The 16445-nt window shown below is 51.9% G+C and overlaps 1 protein-coding gene across 1 annotated transcript in view; it reads left to right on the top strand.

Annotated features, from left to right (window-relative positions):
• Window positions 1-5654, top strand: part of LOC119459273 (testis-specific H1 histone-like) — a 44090-nt gene extending 38436 nt beyond the window's left edge. Inside the window, exon 3 of the mRNA XM_037721086.1 lies at window positions 5517-5654. Coding sequence (XP_037577014.1) covers window positions 5517-5654 — 138 coding nt within the window. The remainder of the gene's footprint in view (window positions 1-5516) is intronic.
• Window positions 5655-16445: the final 10791 nt, after the last annotated feature.

Raw genomic sequence — 16445 nt, 5'->3', positions numbered from 1 at the left:
TCAGCCCTTCCACTGGGGTGCAGTGGAAGACCAGCGATTCTGTGGCGGTTACATCACTTTGTTACCGAAGTTTTATCCTTCGTTTGTGTTCGTTTGTTTTATTGGAACAGCGGTCTCGAATTACGGCAAATACACTCGATAACCGGCTACTTCTGAGATCATGCTCAATTCCTTGACTCAAGGCACTGAGCCCGATCTCAGAATGCAGAATTCCCTGAATGAGAAACCTTAGTACTACGTTATATCGTTACTTTGCTTCGAAAGTGCTTGCATGTCAACCAAAACCGTTATTAACTGTTATGGATCTTTTTTTTTCCTGCTGGAGCAGAAGCGAAGGGAAGACGAAGGGAAGTGTCTTGGTATATGTGGCTCGAGCTGGCTGCCCAAGTAGAAAAAACATACCGAAGCAAATATTCACCACATGAGGAGGCATGTGTAGGCTGCAGCCAAAATTTGGAGACCACTCAGCACATCCTAATGAAATGCGAAGCAATTTAATCAGTGATACCCGTACGTAATGCAGACGTTCCAGAAGCGCTTGGATTTAAGTGGACGGAAGCATCAATCGATCAGCTGTCGAGATAATCAAGAGACGTTTAGACTATTGGTAAAAAAAGCAGCGAAGAGATTGCTACGCAAATACCTACAAATGCCGCTGAACTATGCTGTATTTTAGGGTTCGTAATATGTAACATAATTATTGTGCCGCGTCTTGCAGAAGTACTTCAGCATTTCACAATTTTGCTTTGTAAGAACGAGCCATTCACGAGGTCAGATGACCAGTAAAGCAGCTTCCGAAAGGTCAAGCGCCTGCTGACGTCCACCTTTGTGCCGAGCTTGTTCCATTCGGCACCGTCCATGTTGACTCGAGAGATGCGTCCGATGTGGGGTTAGGAGCGATGCGGCAACAAATCGATAGCCTGTAACGAATTGGTTCGTCCATTATTTTTACACCCGATCTGGTGGAAAGAAACGCCATTGCTTACTCCAAAAATAGCAACATCTTTGTCAGAATCAGAACCTACGAGGTGAGCGCCTACATGGCCGCTTAGGGCGACACGTGCAAAGGGGTGATCAGAGGTGTCGACGTAGACATCAGTCCCACACAACTCCAGTCACTCATCGTTCATGGAAAGAATCCCACGGCGCTCCAGGACAAGCGGATCAAGAACTCCACGACGACCGTGATATTGTTCGACGGCCTCACAGTTCCCAACTACGTCATTTGTGGCAGTAGCATGTTTCGATGCACTCTGTTTAGAAGACAAACGGGGGATTGTTACATCTGCGGATGGGCCGGCCATCGCGCCGACGTTTGCCTGTAGAGGCTGCGGTAAATGATTCCCATCGGAGGGCCACGATTGCAAGCCCGTTTGCAAGCTATGCGGAGGGCCTCATCCCACGGCGGACAAGAAATGCAAGCATCATTTCCAAGTCCCGTACATCGTTAGTCACAGGATAAGCGAAAGGCAGAGACAGGTGAGATCCGCCGCCACATTCGGCACGTTACCAGACTATGACGAAACTTAAGACTTCCCACCGCTGGCGAGGACAGGCGAAGCGTCGCAGCAGTGTCAGAAGAGTCGCTCTCGCTCGAGGGGCGCTCCAGGATCCAGGGGGGCGCTCAGGGATCTAGAGGAAAGATCCCACTCCAGGGCCCCGTCGTTCGCATCGCCGAGCGAAACGAAAGCCGAGGAATGTGGGCTTCCAAAGTCAACACTTAACAGCAGCAGCCACAGGTAAAGGGGGGCACAAACCTAAAGGAAAGCAAAGCAGGGACGCGGTAGTCGCGCAAGTTCAAAACGAAAGTGCTAGTCTGCGCAGCATGGTAGAACAACTCAGGGCAGAAATTCCGGAACTGAGGAAAGAGAGGGATACATGTCACCCCTCTCCGCCCGCGCCTTCTCCACTTCGACCCCCAGCAGTCGTTGCTGAAGAGGTTACTAACGCGGAGGTTCCTATTGATGCCCAGTCAGACACTAGAGCCTCTAAAAAGAGGGCACTTGACAGGCTGGCAGGGAGCTAGGAAGCTGATTTTTGCACTCAGTTCAAAGACAGTCTAGCCAAAGTCAAAGACGTGCTCAAGCAACTAACTGAAGCGGTAGCGTCTGTTAACACTAGGATGGCCAAATTGAAAAAGGACGTGGTAAAGATCCAGACGGACAAGGCAAAACCACAGATTAGGAGTCTAGTTCACAGCAAGGCAGCCTTCACGGCGGCGCCTGGCAATAAATTATAGGTTAAGGTAGCTGGATTTTCTGTGTCAGCGTGTAAGCGAAAATATTCGGTGGGACGCAACGCTAATGCTGTCGAATGTGATATTCTACCTCCGAGAGACAGCGCTAGCAGGGTCGAGACCCAAGAACACGACATAACAAGCTGAGACGTCTGCAAGAAGAAGATTCTAGACCTCTCTGGAAAGCCCGTTGGCCGTCAGCTGGCAGCAAAGAAGGAGCTATCCACCCGTGCTCAAACATCGACGGAATCTTTCCTGGCGTATAATAAAGATGTCCTCACGCTCTGCCGTAAAGTTGAACGAGACGGAAAAGATCGGCCACATACTGAAGGAAATAGCAGATGACGCATTCAGCCTGCTTATCTGCAAGAACGTTAACTCGGTGGACCCGATCATTAAAGAATGCCGCAATTTCGAACTGATGAAGAGTCACCGTATTACTCAGCAGATCAATGGATTACCAAATACAGCATCGACATCTTCATGTGATGACCAGCCGCGTGGACCTCATCTGTCTGCACAAGAAAATTTGACGCCGTTTATTCGTCGCGAGCTCGAGGCCATATTTCCAGCCCTTCCTCGTCAGCATTTGCAAGACAACGCATGTTCTGTCTCGCTTATACAGACTGTTGTCAGACAAGAGATGGCAAATTGAGGCCTCCCGCCTCTCTGCCCCATTCCGATGCCACTGCCAGTCAGGACCGGCCCCACCCAACAACTGCTTCCCAGTTTTTAGCGTTTCCAACTCGATGTCTTAACCTGGCCAACTGGAGAACACCGGACAATCGGCCGATTTGTTTCAACAGCTCGCATGTTGGACATATCGCTCGTTATTGCCGTAATCGTTGGTCATCACGCCCTAGGTGCAGCCTCTCGTCCTACCGTCCAGATCAAGGTTCTCGCCGTTTCTCTGTGCGCCCTCCGGCGATAAATACTGGCAACGCACCGACGACCTTCCGAAGCAGCCAGTCACCATTGTCCCTAAGTCGTCAAACTCTGCCGCAGGCCCGCCGATCTTCTTTCCCTGCGCTGATGCCACCGGAAAACTAGTTGGTGCGGCTCCCGGCGGTGACTATACATCAACGACCCGGCCTGGAAATCCTCTGATAAGATTACCTAGCCGTAGAAGTATACTGGACGTTGAGGTGGATGGAGTGCCACTCAAGTCCCTCGTCGACACCATTTCGCAGATGACTGTAATGAGTGCCCCCCTTCGAAAAAGCCTCAGAAAGTCCTCACGCCTGCCGCACTGTGCACATTACGCGTTGCCGATGGCAGCACGCCACCGGCTGTCAGCATGGGTACAGCACGAGTAACGATTCCCGGCCATCAAACAACCGTCTTATTTATTGTGTTGGAGCGCTGTCCGCATGACCTGATTTTGGAGCTAAACTTTTCACCCAATCTGCCCTTATAGGCTGCGCTATCTGTGTCGTGCAGTTGGACCTTCCTTCCGAGAGCAACTTTGTTTTTGATGCACATCCTCCATCCCTGTTTGCTGGCGGATTCACCCTGTTGCCGCCTCAAGCCGCCTCTACTGCACTTTTTAACGCTCAACGACGTTCCTGATGGCCACTACATCGTCTCTCCGCTTGTCGACGTTATTCAGCAGCATGCCGTCACGCTACCAAGTACCATTGTCACCATTGTGGATAAATATACTTGACTTCCCGTTCACAGCTTTGGCTGTGTTGCAAATGTCCTTCCCGGTAACATCACAGTGGCCTGTCTGACACCTGTTCCCGAGTGCCAGATATCTCCACTCGCGCCCGCTATTTCTGCCTCTGTCAGCAAGAGCCGGAGAGATTGAAGCCATCGTCGAGAACGACCAACACCTTCTACTCGACCGTGAAATTGGCGTCGCGAGCGGTATCATCCATATGCACGGAGGAAAATCGCAGGTAATGGTGGCTAACATGTACTAGCAGTATAAACACCTGAACAAGGGCAATAAGACTGCATACATTGAGGAAGCTGTAGCTGTCAGCTATAGATTTGTTCTCACGGATTCTACAGAAGCTACATCAGCGATGCCTCTTCCTGAATCAACTTACGATATTAATCAGTCTTCCTAGGGATGGGCAAGAACTGCTCAAGGTGGCAAGTAATACAGGGATTGCTTTTCGTCGTCGTCAAAGATTCGAAAAACACCACGTGCTAAGCGTCGCATAATCACTGATCATAATCGTCACGTGCATAATCGCATAATCATCGCGTGCTACAGCTCGGCTTCGTAACCCTACCACGACATCAATAAGGTAATCGCTACCGACCAATCTTCAGCTCAAACTAAAGACCTTAGGCGCGTACTGTCAACACCTGGCACAAAATTTTCATTGTGAAGGCTGGCATAACGAAAGTGCTGACGTCACAATCACGGTTGATTACGCGGGAGCATCCCAATTAGATTCTGTGGCAGTCGAGCCAGGTAGCATGAAGTCATTGATCGGAGTCTGTAGGCCTTGTGCTATCTAGGTGATGTTGATACTCTTCAGTTACCACGATATTTTTTTATTTGGATGACGGCCCGCTCAGCCAGACAGCCGTCGTCACTCATCGGATTTCCACCGGAGACACAAGTCTCGTCCATCGCGGCTCTTACCGTGTGTCTGCTGGAAAGCGCAACATCATTCAAAGAGAAGTCGAGAAGATAAAGTCATCGAGCTTTCCGCTAGCCCGTGGACCTAGTCAGTTGTCCTGGTCAACAAAAAAAAACACACCTGGAGATTTTGTAACGATTATCGCCACCTCACCAAGATTACCAAAAAGGCCGTGTTTGCATTGCCTCGTACCAATGAGGCCCTTGATTGCCTAAATGGGGCAAAACATTTTTCGCCGATTGATCTCCGCTCGGGCTCCTAGCCGTCACAACGAGGAAGACAAAGTCGGGAGCCACGATAACGAACCCAGCATCGTCAGCGGTCATCATACTCTGGCAGCCTAAGGAGCCATCAACGTATTGTGGATCATCGTTTGAAGACCCTGTAACCTGGCCGGAGACATACGAGATGCCAGCGATGCTCAAGAACTCGAGCAGCGAGGAGAAGCTGCGCCATGTTCATATTTCTTTGGATGGCGTGGCTCGGACCTCGTTCGCGAACAGAGAGACAACCCTAGCGACGTGGGACCAATTTTGGAAGAACTTCTTGAAGACCATGGCGAGTGTAGTACTCAAGGAAAGGGCCGAAGCTCTATTGGAAACCCGAATACAACTACCAAACGAGGACATCACCCTTTTCATGGATGAGCTGACTAGACCCTTTCTCGAAATTCGCTCCAGGCAATACATCCACCGCGCGCTGACAACTACGCCGAAGCTCAATCGCTGGGCACCTACGACCGGCGCGAGATAATCAGAGCGGTTGTACTGGAAGAGCTGCAGAAGTTGAGCCCAAGGTCACGGCCCAAGCAGCCTTGATCTCTAACATAGTCAAGGAAGAATTTCAGCGGTCGCGGGAACTACCAGAATTCCCACATCGCCGTCACTACAGCTAGAAGCGATGATACTCGGTGCCGTCAAAATACCCCTCCGCGCCCGTTCCAGGGCCCTGTAACGCCTCAGTTCCGTCGTCCGCTGCCACCAGATCGTCCACCCGCCGGCCAGCGCAACTAACCAAGAATGAAGACAGACGTCTGGCACGCTACCGATCACCGCCTGCTCTGCTAGGCGGGCCAGTCTACCGCGCATGCCGATACCGCGAAATGGGACTAGGAGGGTTCCCCGTAAACGTGCAGCGAACACAGCGTGTGACCTCGTGACATTGCCGACTACCCTGCCGCAACACAGTGAACAACTGGACGACCTTCCCGCTCACACCACGTCGCACCATCTCGCCACAGCGCCGCCTGTACACTGGCCCAACCCTGGGCCGGTCGATCAGCCCTCATCCGGAAAACTTAAAGCTGCAACTGATGGAGGTGCGGTTGCTTTTCGGCGAAATGCCGAACACCCTCCCCCAGCGACGACGTTGCAAAAGCAAGCTGGACGATGCCTCAAGGAAAAGCCGCCTAAACAAGTCTTGAAAACATGATGAAACGCGTGTGGACAACGCGATGCATCCGTGAACCGAGGCCACAACCCAATTACAATGCAAGACGAAGAACCACCGACCTCTAAGTGCTTCTCGACGGCCACACCGTCACCGCTCTAGTAGATGTAGCAGTCGACTACTCCGTCATCAGTCGATTCCTCGTCGCCAAGTTGAATAAAGTCGAGGCTACATGGAACGGCCGTCATATCCGGAACAGCTGGATGACACCTTATAACACAGACTGGAATCTGCACGGCAAGATTTACACTGCATCACCGGACTTGCACTGCCTCAGTCGTTATATTGCAAGAGTGCACACGCGACGTAATTCCCGGCATGAACTTTCAAAATCAACACGGCGAGGTCATTGACCTAAAGTCGAAGTCGATAACCCTGCCCACAGACCAAGCGATACCACCAGAGAGGACTTCCAGTCAGCGTGCCTTGTGTGCACTTGAAGAGCAAGTCAGCATTCCGCCTCGCGCCAGCACCATTCCGTCGGCGCAGCAAGAGCCGGAGAGATTGAAGCCATCGTCGAGAACGACCAACACCTTCTACTCGACCGTGAAATTAGTGTCGCGAGCGGTATCATCCATATGCACGAAGGAAAATCGCAGGTAATGGTGGCTAACGTGTACTAGCAGTATAAACACCTGAACAAGGGCAATAAGACTGCATACATTGAGTAAGCTGTAGCTGTCAGCGATAGATTTGTTCTCACGCATTCTACAGAAGCTACATCAGCGATGCCTCTTCCTGAATCAACTTACGATATTAATCAGTCTTCCTAGGGATGGGCAAGAACTGCTCAAGGTGTCAAGTAATACAGGGATTGCTTTTTGTCGTCGTCAAAGATTCGAAAAACACCACGTGCTAAGCGTCGCATAATCACTGAGGAATGCACTCGCCAACTCCGAGAGAGCCCATACCAAGTTTAGACGCGGGAACGAAAAACCATAAAGAAGCCAGGCGATGAAATGCTGGGCGACGAAATGACTCAGCCATTGAAGAGTCCGTGGGCGTCACCTGTGGTCTTACTGAAGTAGACGGATGGAACTCTGCGCATCTGTGTCGATTATCGCCGCTTGAAGGAAAATCAGGAATAGGAACGTATACCCTCTCCCACGGATAGACAACGCATTAAACCGGCTCTACAATGCTAATACTTTTCATCGATGGATCTCAAGACTGGTTACTGGCAAATTGAAATCGATGAGAGAGATGAAGAGAAGAGCGGATTTATCAGGTCGGGTGCCCTCTTAGACATTAAGGTGGCCTCTTAGAGTTCCTACAGACTGGCCAACTGCACTTGTTCCCATTCCGAAAACAAGGAGACATAACCCTAGTGACCAGTTATCGTCCGATATCATTAACTTCATCATGTTGGAAGGTAATCGAACATATTGTAAAATAAAGGACCCGAGACTGATCAACCGTTTACTATGTTCATCCGATCATCTTCTTCTTCATCTCTCTCTTCACTTCCTCTTCTTTTGACAGGGACATTACATTCTCCGGGTCTCTTATTCCCATCCTTCCACGGATGGTAAGGCACTAGGTAACCTACAGCTGTAACTTCTGTCTTGCCTATTGGTCCTTCAATGTACACTGACTTTAGTATACCTTGCTGCTTCACCGTTTTGAGGACATCATAAGGGCATGTGTAAGGATTTTTTAGAACGATCAAGACCTTTTCGCGCTTGCACCATGTCTCCAGGTTGTACGTTGGCCATGTGAGTTGAATGGCGCGAGTCGTAGCATTTCTTCATTGTAGGTGTATACATATGCTATTCCTCTGACGTCTTCTTGCGTTCTGGAATATGGATGTTCCCTGCTATTAAACGTTCGTAAACTGCTGGTAACCACGTCATCTTCTGAAAGGCATCAAACTGAGGGCTACAGCCGAGTCCAGCTGCGTGAGATTGTGATGCCTAACCGCAGCTTCAAGAGCACTATACCATCCTCCACGAAATGCTGCGTATATTGAAATGAACGTCTTCATGTCACGTATCAGGCGTTCCGCTAGGGTATTTCCTTCCGGGTGGTATGGTGTTGAAAATCTCAAAGTGATACCCTTTTATGTTGCCCACCGACGGAGCCTCTCGCTGCGGAATGCAGGTCCATTATTAGAAACAATCACCTTAGTGTGTCTGAATGCCTCTGTTTCCATCAGTGCAATCACACTGTTAGCATCTTCTTTTCCGGGTTTCGCCGCCGCCATATGTGTTCATTGGTGAACAGCCACTATTTTTCCTGCGCACACTCTACCTTTTTTGATTTCAGCGAAATTGAGATAGAGAGAGAGAGTAAATATTTTATTGCAAAAAGAAAAGGTAGTAAGAGTGTGGGAGGGACTCCTATTCCGGGGTCCCTAGAACGATCTCAGCGACAGCAAGGGCCCATTGAACTAGGGCCCGGCGGATCTCGGGAGGCCCGTCGCGGAGGGCATCCTGTCACAGCTCTTTGGTGCGGAAGGGGTGCAAGACTGGAAGGGGAGGGAATAATTTTGCGATGCACTCCACCGTGACATGGAACGCCGTGGGGGAGCATCTACAGCCCGGGCAAGAGTGTGCGTAGCGGTCAGGGTAAAATTTATGTAGGGAGAGGAGATTGGGAAATGTGTTTGTTTGGAGTTGGCGGAGTGCCACCTCTTCCTCTCGCGATAACTACAGTGGCGGTGGACCCACAGTGTGTCTAGCTCGTGTATAATATGTTAAAACGTCTCTGTGAGTGGGGAGCCCGCCTGATCTGGACTCCGATCCTCGTCATGCCGGGCAGCTCGGAGGGCAATTTCTCGAGCGACCGCGCGTGCGCGGTCATTACCAGGCAGTGAGGCATGGCCAGGAGTCCAGAGCAAGTGGATGCGCTGTGGGGCAGATGTGTCTGTGTTTGGTGACTGGTGTAAGATGTGGCGAGCCACCTTGGAGAAGCCGCGTCCCGTCAAAAAGGCGCGGCATGCCTGCTGGGAATCGGTTAGGATATACACCTCCCCAAGAATCTGGAGAGCGTGTCGCACAGCAAGCGCTACTCCAAGGACTTCTCCGTGTCCAGGTGCAGAATTCCGTAAGGAGGCGGCCGTAATAAATGTTTCAGCGCCATCCAGCACTACCACAGAATACCCGTTGTGGCACCGAGCAGCATCCGTGTATAGGGTATTTGTCTCGGGGATGTCACCGAGCAGGCGCACCAGGTACCGTACACAGGCGTCCCGCGTCCTGCTCTGGATGCATGTTTCGTGGTAGTGGGTGTACCTTTAAGGCTGTACGGACCCAAGTCGGAATAGTGATGGCGATGTCTTCATCATTATTGTACAAAACTGGATGTCCCAATCTCGAGAGAAGGTGCCGCCCAGTGGGTGTGAGCAAAACACGTTGTCGTTGACTGGCTCACTGAGCTTCCAATAACTCACCGAGAGTGTTATCGTCCTTAGGGCTAGCAGACGTTTCGTGGCGGTGTAGTGTGGGAGGCCGTGGGCGAGCTTGGTCGCCTTTCGCAGCATTGTGTCGACCCGTATCTGCTCCGACTGCGTAAGTCTGTGGAAGGGAAGGTGATAAGTAATGCCACTGATCACACAGGACTCCACCAGGCGCAGTAGGTCCCGTTCCCGTAGACCTGAGCGCTTGTTGGAGACCCGTCGAATCATGGCCAAAGTCTGTTCGGTCTGCCGGGACAAGAGAGATATAGTGTAGGTCGCCTTCCCGTGCGCCTGAACGTGTAGTCCAAGAATGCGAGCACGGTCTATCTGGGGGACAGGAACGCCGTCCGCGTGCACCGTGATTTAGGGTGGAGGGGTAATGCTACGTGCACGGATGAGAACAAGCTCGGACTTTTGTGGGGCACAGGACAAGCTGCCCTGTCGTGCGTAAGTGGTGACGATGTGGACGGCCGGCTGCAGTCGATCCTGAATGGTCCCGTCTGACCCTCGCGTCGTCCAAATCGTGATGTCGTCTGCGTAAATCGCATGTGCAACATCGGGGATCTGGTCGAGCTGCTGAGGTAGTCTTGCAAGGGCGATGTTAGAGTGGGGCACAGAACTGGTCCCTGTGGAGTGCCGCGACCTGTGAGGCGAATTGTATCTGACCGATGTGGTCCTATTCCAATGGTGGCTGTTCGGTCCCGCAGAAAAGAGCGAATGTAGTTATACATGCGGCTGCCGCAATGTGATTGTGCAAGATTTCGAAGAATCAAATGGTGTGCCACGTTATCAAATGCTCCTTTTAGATCAAGGGCGAGGAGGGCCCTCGTCTGGGCACGGGATGGGGGGCCGATAACCCCTTTTTTGAGCTGTAGAAGCACGTCCTGCGTGGAGAGATGTGCCCGGAATCGGAACTGTGAGTGGGAGAAGAATGACTGTCGTTCGAGAAAAGGTTGCAGTCGCCGCAAAAGCACGTGCTCCATTAACTTTCCGATGAATGAAGTAAGGGATATTGGCCGTAAATTTGCTATGGCTACGGGCTTGCCTGGTTTGGGTATTAGCGTAATGTCAGCATGACGCCATGCCTGTGGGAGCGTGCCCTGACGCCAGTAATCATTGAATAGGTTTGTCAGATGATGGAGGTTTGAATCACTGAGGTTACGAAGGGTGGAAAATCTGATACGATCTGCGCCTGGGGCCGTGTTTCGACGGAGATCTTGAAGTACCACGCGAACCTCATTGATTGTAATGTCCGCGTCGAGTTCCTCATTATATTCTTCTGCGTGCGGGTAATTCGGCTGCTGTGGAGGTGTGCCGGTAGGGATGAATCGTTTTTCTAGCTCTTTGAGAAGAGCAGCCGGATCGTCTCGGTACTTATGTATTAAGCTGTGTAGGCGATGAAATGTTTGCGTCCTTGTAGTGGAGGGATCTATGAGTGCATGAAGTATCGACCATGTTTTCGCGGTGCCTAGGGTGCCTGAAAGACGCTCGCAAAAACCTCGCCAATTGTTTCGGACGAGTGTCTCGGCATATTTTTGTGCCTCCTGCGAAATTTGGGCGATACGCCGGCGAAGCTTGCGATTGAGGCGTTGGCGTTTCCAACGCCGCATGAGCCCCCGACATGCCTCCCACAGATGCAGTAGGTGCGGGTCCACGTCCGGGGTCGCAGTTGTGGTACCCAGTGTGCGCGTACACGCATCTAGGTCAGCAGAAAGGGGCTCGAGCCATTGCTCGTATCCTAGACCTTGAGGAGGATTCTGTCGGCGCTCCCTGAACCGCGTCCAGTCCGTGATGCGTGCTTTCCGCTCGGGACAGTGTGCACTCAGCAGTGGTAGGGTAGTGGCCACGATATAATGGTCGCTGCCTCGATGTTCATCGAGAGGACCATGTGCAATCAGTGGTCCTGTGTTTTTGGAAAAAGTAAGGTCAGGGCACGTGTCACGTGTGATGCTGTTACCCAAACGTGTAGGGTGCCCTGGGTCTGTATGTAAGGTGTATCTGAAGTTACATATGTCATCCCAGAGTCGAGTTCCTTTGGATTCAGATTTGCGGTACCCCCAAACTGTATGCGGAGCGTTGAAGTCACCGCACACGAGAAGGGTACGCCCAAGGCGTCCGAATTCTATTAGAAGGCGATGAAACGAGTGTGTGCGTGAGCGGTGAGAACTGTACACGTTAAGTATGAAGAGACTGCAACTGTTCTTGCCCTGTGTAATGATTTCAAGAATTTGGTGTGAGATATCGATGTTTTATGTGTGGGAGTTGCACGTTAAGTGTTTTGATACTAGGGCTCCCACGAGTGTAGAGGTACCGGTAAAAGTGGTGAAGCCGGATAGGGGAGGGGAACAGTTTGGTTCCTGTAGGAGGATATCCGGAGGTTGTGTTGACATAGCAGCGTACTGTTGTAGGGATGCCCTTTTCCGACGGTATCTTCTGCAGTTCCACTGCCAGGCCACGATCTGCTGCTTGCTAAGGGTCGCCATCATCCTCGAGAGAGGAAGGCGCCGGGCGTGAGTACGGGTGCGATCTTTTTGCACCTGTAATGGTTGGCTGGGGACGCGCGGATTTGGAAGCCGGCAGGGGTGCGCCTATAGAACCCAAACGGGAGAAGAATTCTGCGAATAGGGCGTGTGTCCGCTCTTCTGATACGTGTATGACGTTTATGATCTCCTGCCCGAGCGCTAGAGACTCCTGCCGCGCGCTCTTTATAGCTGCCAATATTCTGGCGTTTGTGCGCTCTATTGCAGCTTCCAGCTGCGCATGCATGTGAGCGTGGCGCGCTTCCATGTCACGGCGTAGCCGCGCGATTTCAGGGAAAGGATCGCTGTGGGTGTTCGGTAGGGGAGTAGAGGAGGACGTGTTGTGGGGTGAAGGTTGGGGGGAGCGAGCTGTGGGGGATCCCGGGGCAACTTACCCCCCGAGGTGCCGCCTTGGCATTGGTGTTCTCCGGGGCCGGGGCTGCTGACGGTCCGGGTTAGCTGCTGAAGTTGCCGGCTTGCTTAGTAGTGCCTTCTTGTAGGGCTGCGGGGATGTCTGAAATGCCGGGGTAGTCTGACGCTTCACCTGGTTGCGGGCGGAGGTTGACTGGGAGCGAGATCGGGAACGGGACTTGGAGTTTACCCGAGCCTTGGGGCGGGATCTGGACGGCGTCTTCCGACGAGACCGGCCAGGTTTCTTGAATGATGTTCCAGAAGCAGGGGTTGTCGCTGATGGAGGAGCCGCATTGGTGGAGGCCTTCAGTTGTCGCTGTTCATCTTCGATGGCTTTTTTCACCCAGGCTTTGTTGAAGGATTGTCGCTGGCGTTGCGGGCACTTCGGTTCTGTTGTAGGATGGTCCCCTCCGCATGATTTGCACCGGGGAGAGCATGGGTGTGATGGGAAGGGATTCTCGATGCCGCACTGCTCGCAAATAGTGATGTCTGGTGTGGGACAGTGGTCGGCTCGGTGTCCCAATTTGAGGCACGTATTGCAGACTGGCTGGCGGGGACGGTGTGGGTAGCAGCGGAGCTCTGCCCGAAGAAATCGGACGAAGCGTGGCACACGTAGGCCCTCGAAAGTGACCACTGCAATATTCGTCTGACCCATCATCCAAACTTGTAGTATCTGGATTCCAGATGCTTGCATCTCTTCTACCAGCATATGTGAGGGGGTGCCTGGTTCCAGTGCCGGAACGATCCCTTGCACGAATCATCAGGGGCGGCTAGATATGCAGACACCGGGTAGGTGCGTTGGCTGATCAACAGTTCCTGGATACTCAGCAGGGCGTCTGCGACGTGCGATGATGGGGTGCTTATTATTGCCAGGTTTTGTTCTGGCCGGGTCCTTAGGATGAGCTCTTTGCGGTGATTTGGGCTCACTCCAACCGCTGTCCAAAGCGTGGTGGCCAACGTTGGTCTGGGCCATTTATCCAATCTGAGGCCTCCGAGAGGCCAGAGGATAACTTTTCCATCTCGCGGGGGAAGAGGAGGCAGGTGCTTTGGCCCGCTCTGCTTGGGCTCGGCGGAAGGGTGTTCCGAGGCGTTCTGAAGGAGCGACGCCGTTTCGTGGGCTGCAGCGTTGCGGGCGCGTAGCTTGTTGCGGACCGCTTTCCAACAGGCTCCGTTGTAGGCATCGTCTTCTATGGTGTCCGTGTCGATGGCTAAAGGTGGGGCATAGCCTCCTATATTTTTTAAAAAATTATAGGAGGCTATGGGTGGGGTATCCTCGACCATGTCCTCCCCCGGTGGCGAGTCATTCGTTTGTTCTGTGATGGGAATGCTGGCAGCGTCGCGGTTGCTCAATTCTCCGATAGTAGCTGGCTTGTAGGCGGTTGTGAGCGTCTCTTCGGCGTCGCTAAGCATCCTTGGCACCGTTTGGTCGTAAGCGCACTCCGAAACAGTGCATAATAGCGGTAATGATGTTAGACGCTGCCTTGCTGCAGGGCCGTGGTTGGCAATGTCGTCATTAAGAGCGCGAGGTGGAGCGGTGCCCGCCGTGAGCGACATGCATCGATGCTGCCGTGCCTAGGTTGGGCTGACGCCGGTTCCGTTAGGCTTATTGAGGCGTTCCCCGCGTCGAAGTTTTTAAAGCTTGTTTTTAAAGCGTGGCCTCCTAGCGGGGCAGCCAGCGAAATGAACGACTTCGAAGGGGACAACTGAATACAGAGGAATGACCATCTAGTTTCCTTTTGGGCGGAACTTGGCTGTGAAAGCCTGACGTTGATGACAGGTCTTGACTTAATAATCTATATCAGCTTTCATATTCTTCCAGTAGGTCAGCCAAAAGCCATCATGCCGCCCCCCCCCCCCCCTGGGAGTGGGCTGTCATGATAGAGCCGCAATATTTTGGATATGCAGCTCTGAGGGACAACTAACTTTGCATAGGGTGCAACTAGTTTTGCATAGGGTGCCTCGATGCCAGCGCCACCGTTCAGGGTGGTGCCATCCTTTGACCGCCCCCGCGCCGCCGCTTTCTCGCTGCGACGCCATCTTGAATCACAGCGAGCGCTTGCGATTGCTTGTTGCCGGTGCTTAGTTCGACACTCAGTGCGCGCGGATGCTTCGCTGACGCTTCTACTTGCTGGACTGTGTTCAGCCGCATGAATGACAAGCTTGTCAAGTGCATCGAGTCGACATGACGGGCTGTTGTGTTCCCAAGTGCACCGGATCGACGCGTAAAGGGCTTCGTTGTTTTCGCTTCCCCCGGGACCCAGAGCGAAGGAAGAGATGGGAAGCCCAAGTAAAGCGGTATCACTGGAAGGCAACGGATAGCTCCTACATTTGCGAGGTAAGTGTGAAGAAAGTTTAGACTATTGCACCGTGTTTTTAATTTAAATAAGAAAGTATTCTCTGATCCTCGCTCACGAACTAAGCACTGCACCGATGCTGTCTCAGTAGCCTATGGTTTGCGAGCGCGCGTCGCATAGGCTTTTGCCGTTTTGATCGGCGCAGTCTATGCGAGTGGTACCCTTATTAGGGGCGAAGCTCCTTATAGCGGCACCCGTTCGTCCCCGTCGTCGTAGTAGTAGTGTGTAACCAGTCTGAGAAAAATGAGAAAAAAAATTCCGAAGTTGTGTCCGTAGCGCGGAATCGAACCAGGGACGCCTCGCTTCCGAGCGCGCGGCATTAGCCCACTACGCCACGAAGCGGTCATGGACCACGCACCACGATGGCAATAAATACCCAACATGAACGAAAGGCCGCGTTTCTAGCGCGTTTCTAACGCGTCTGTGCTAGCGCGTTACAGCCCGTGTAAGAAGCTGGTGTAAGACGCTGTGGCCTCTCCGCCTTACCTTCAACGCGTTTGGCTGCATATGTAACACAACCACCTTTATATTCGAAAGGAGACTAAATTAATTTCGTCTACCATGAGCGTCACAGTCCGTTCATGGTCCTTCAGTGCTAATACCATTTTTTTGCATAAGACAAGTACAATTCATCTTGTTGCTCCAATGACGTGCTAATGCTGTATGCAGCACAAACACGCCTAATAGTCTTTGGATGAGGAAGGTTCAACTTTGATGTGCTTAACGTGAATTTGTAAGCGTGAGGTAATATTGTAAATATAATACTGGCGAACACAAGCAAATCGATTCGATACCTCACTCCATTACTCAAAATAAGGTCAAGCTGCTGCCTCAGAAACTTCATCAGAAATTTATCACTTCTGCCTGCCAGTCAGATGGAAACTGCGATGAGGACAATTCTGCCAACAGTGCCAGTATACGGCGCAAAAGCAGCTAAACATTTCCCTCATCATTTTGTGAACATTTCACAATTTCCTCCAGGCGGTCAAGTATATCTCTCAGTTGTCTGATGTCCGAGATTGAAACAAGGAACGCGATGGTGCCTACCTTTTCGATCCGTCTCTCCCCAAAGTACACTTTCAGTGAGAGGTCGGCACTCACTACCACAGCACAACGCACTACCGGCGCACCTTGAGGCGCAATGGTTAAAGAAATGCACTTTGTTTGTCATTTCCGCTTTGTTCCAGAAGTCTCCCCCAAAAAACTTGTTTGTGGGACACAAGAGGTCTTCGAAAGAAGAGATGGCGTTTTCCTTTTCTTCTTCTTGCTGAGTTATGAGCGACTGGTGCACTGCCTCCTGCAATGCTTTGGCCTCCAAACGAGCACGTTTTTTCTTCTGAGGCTTCGTGGTCCGAACGTTTGTCTTGAGAAAGGTATGTGAGGCAGCCAGGAAAAATGCTTGGTGTAGTACCCGACTTTAGACGCCTCAGCTTGAGTGGAACTACAACCACCTTGCCGGTGTCTCTGTAGCTCGTTGAT

This window comes from Dermacentor silvarum, chromosome 7 (genome assembly GCF_013339745.2).
Source record: "Dermacentor silvarum isolate Dsil-2018 chromosome 7, BIME_Dsil_1.4, whole genome shotgun sequence".
Classification (NCBI taxonomy): domain Eukaryota; kingdom Metazoa; phylum Arthropoda; class Arachnida; order Ixodida; family Ixodidae; genus Dermacentor; species Dermacentor silvarum.
This window is presented reverse-complemented; position numbering and strand designations above follow the sequence as displayed.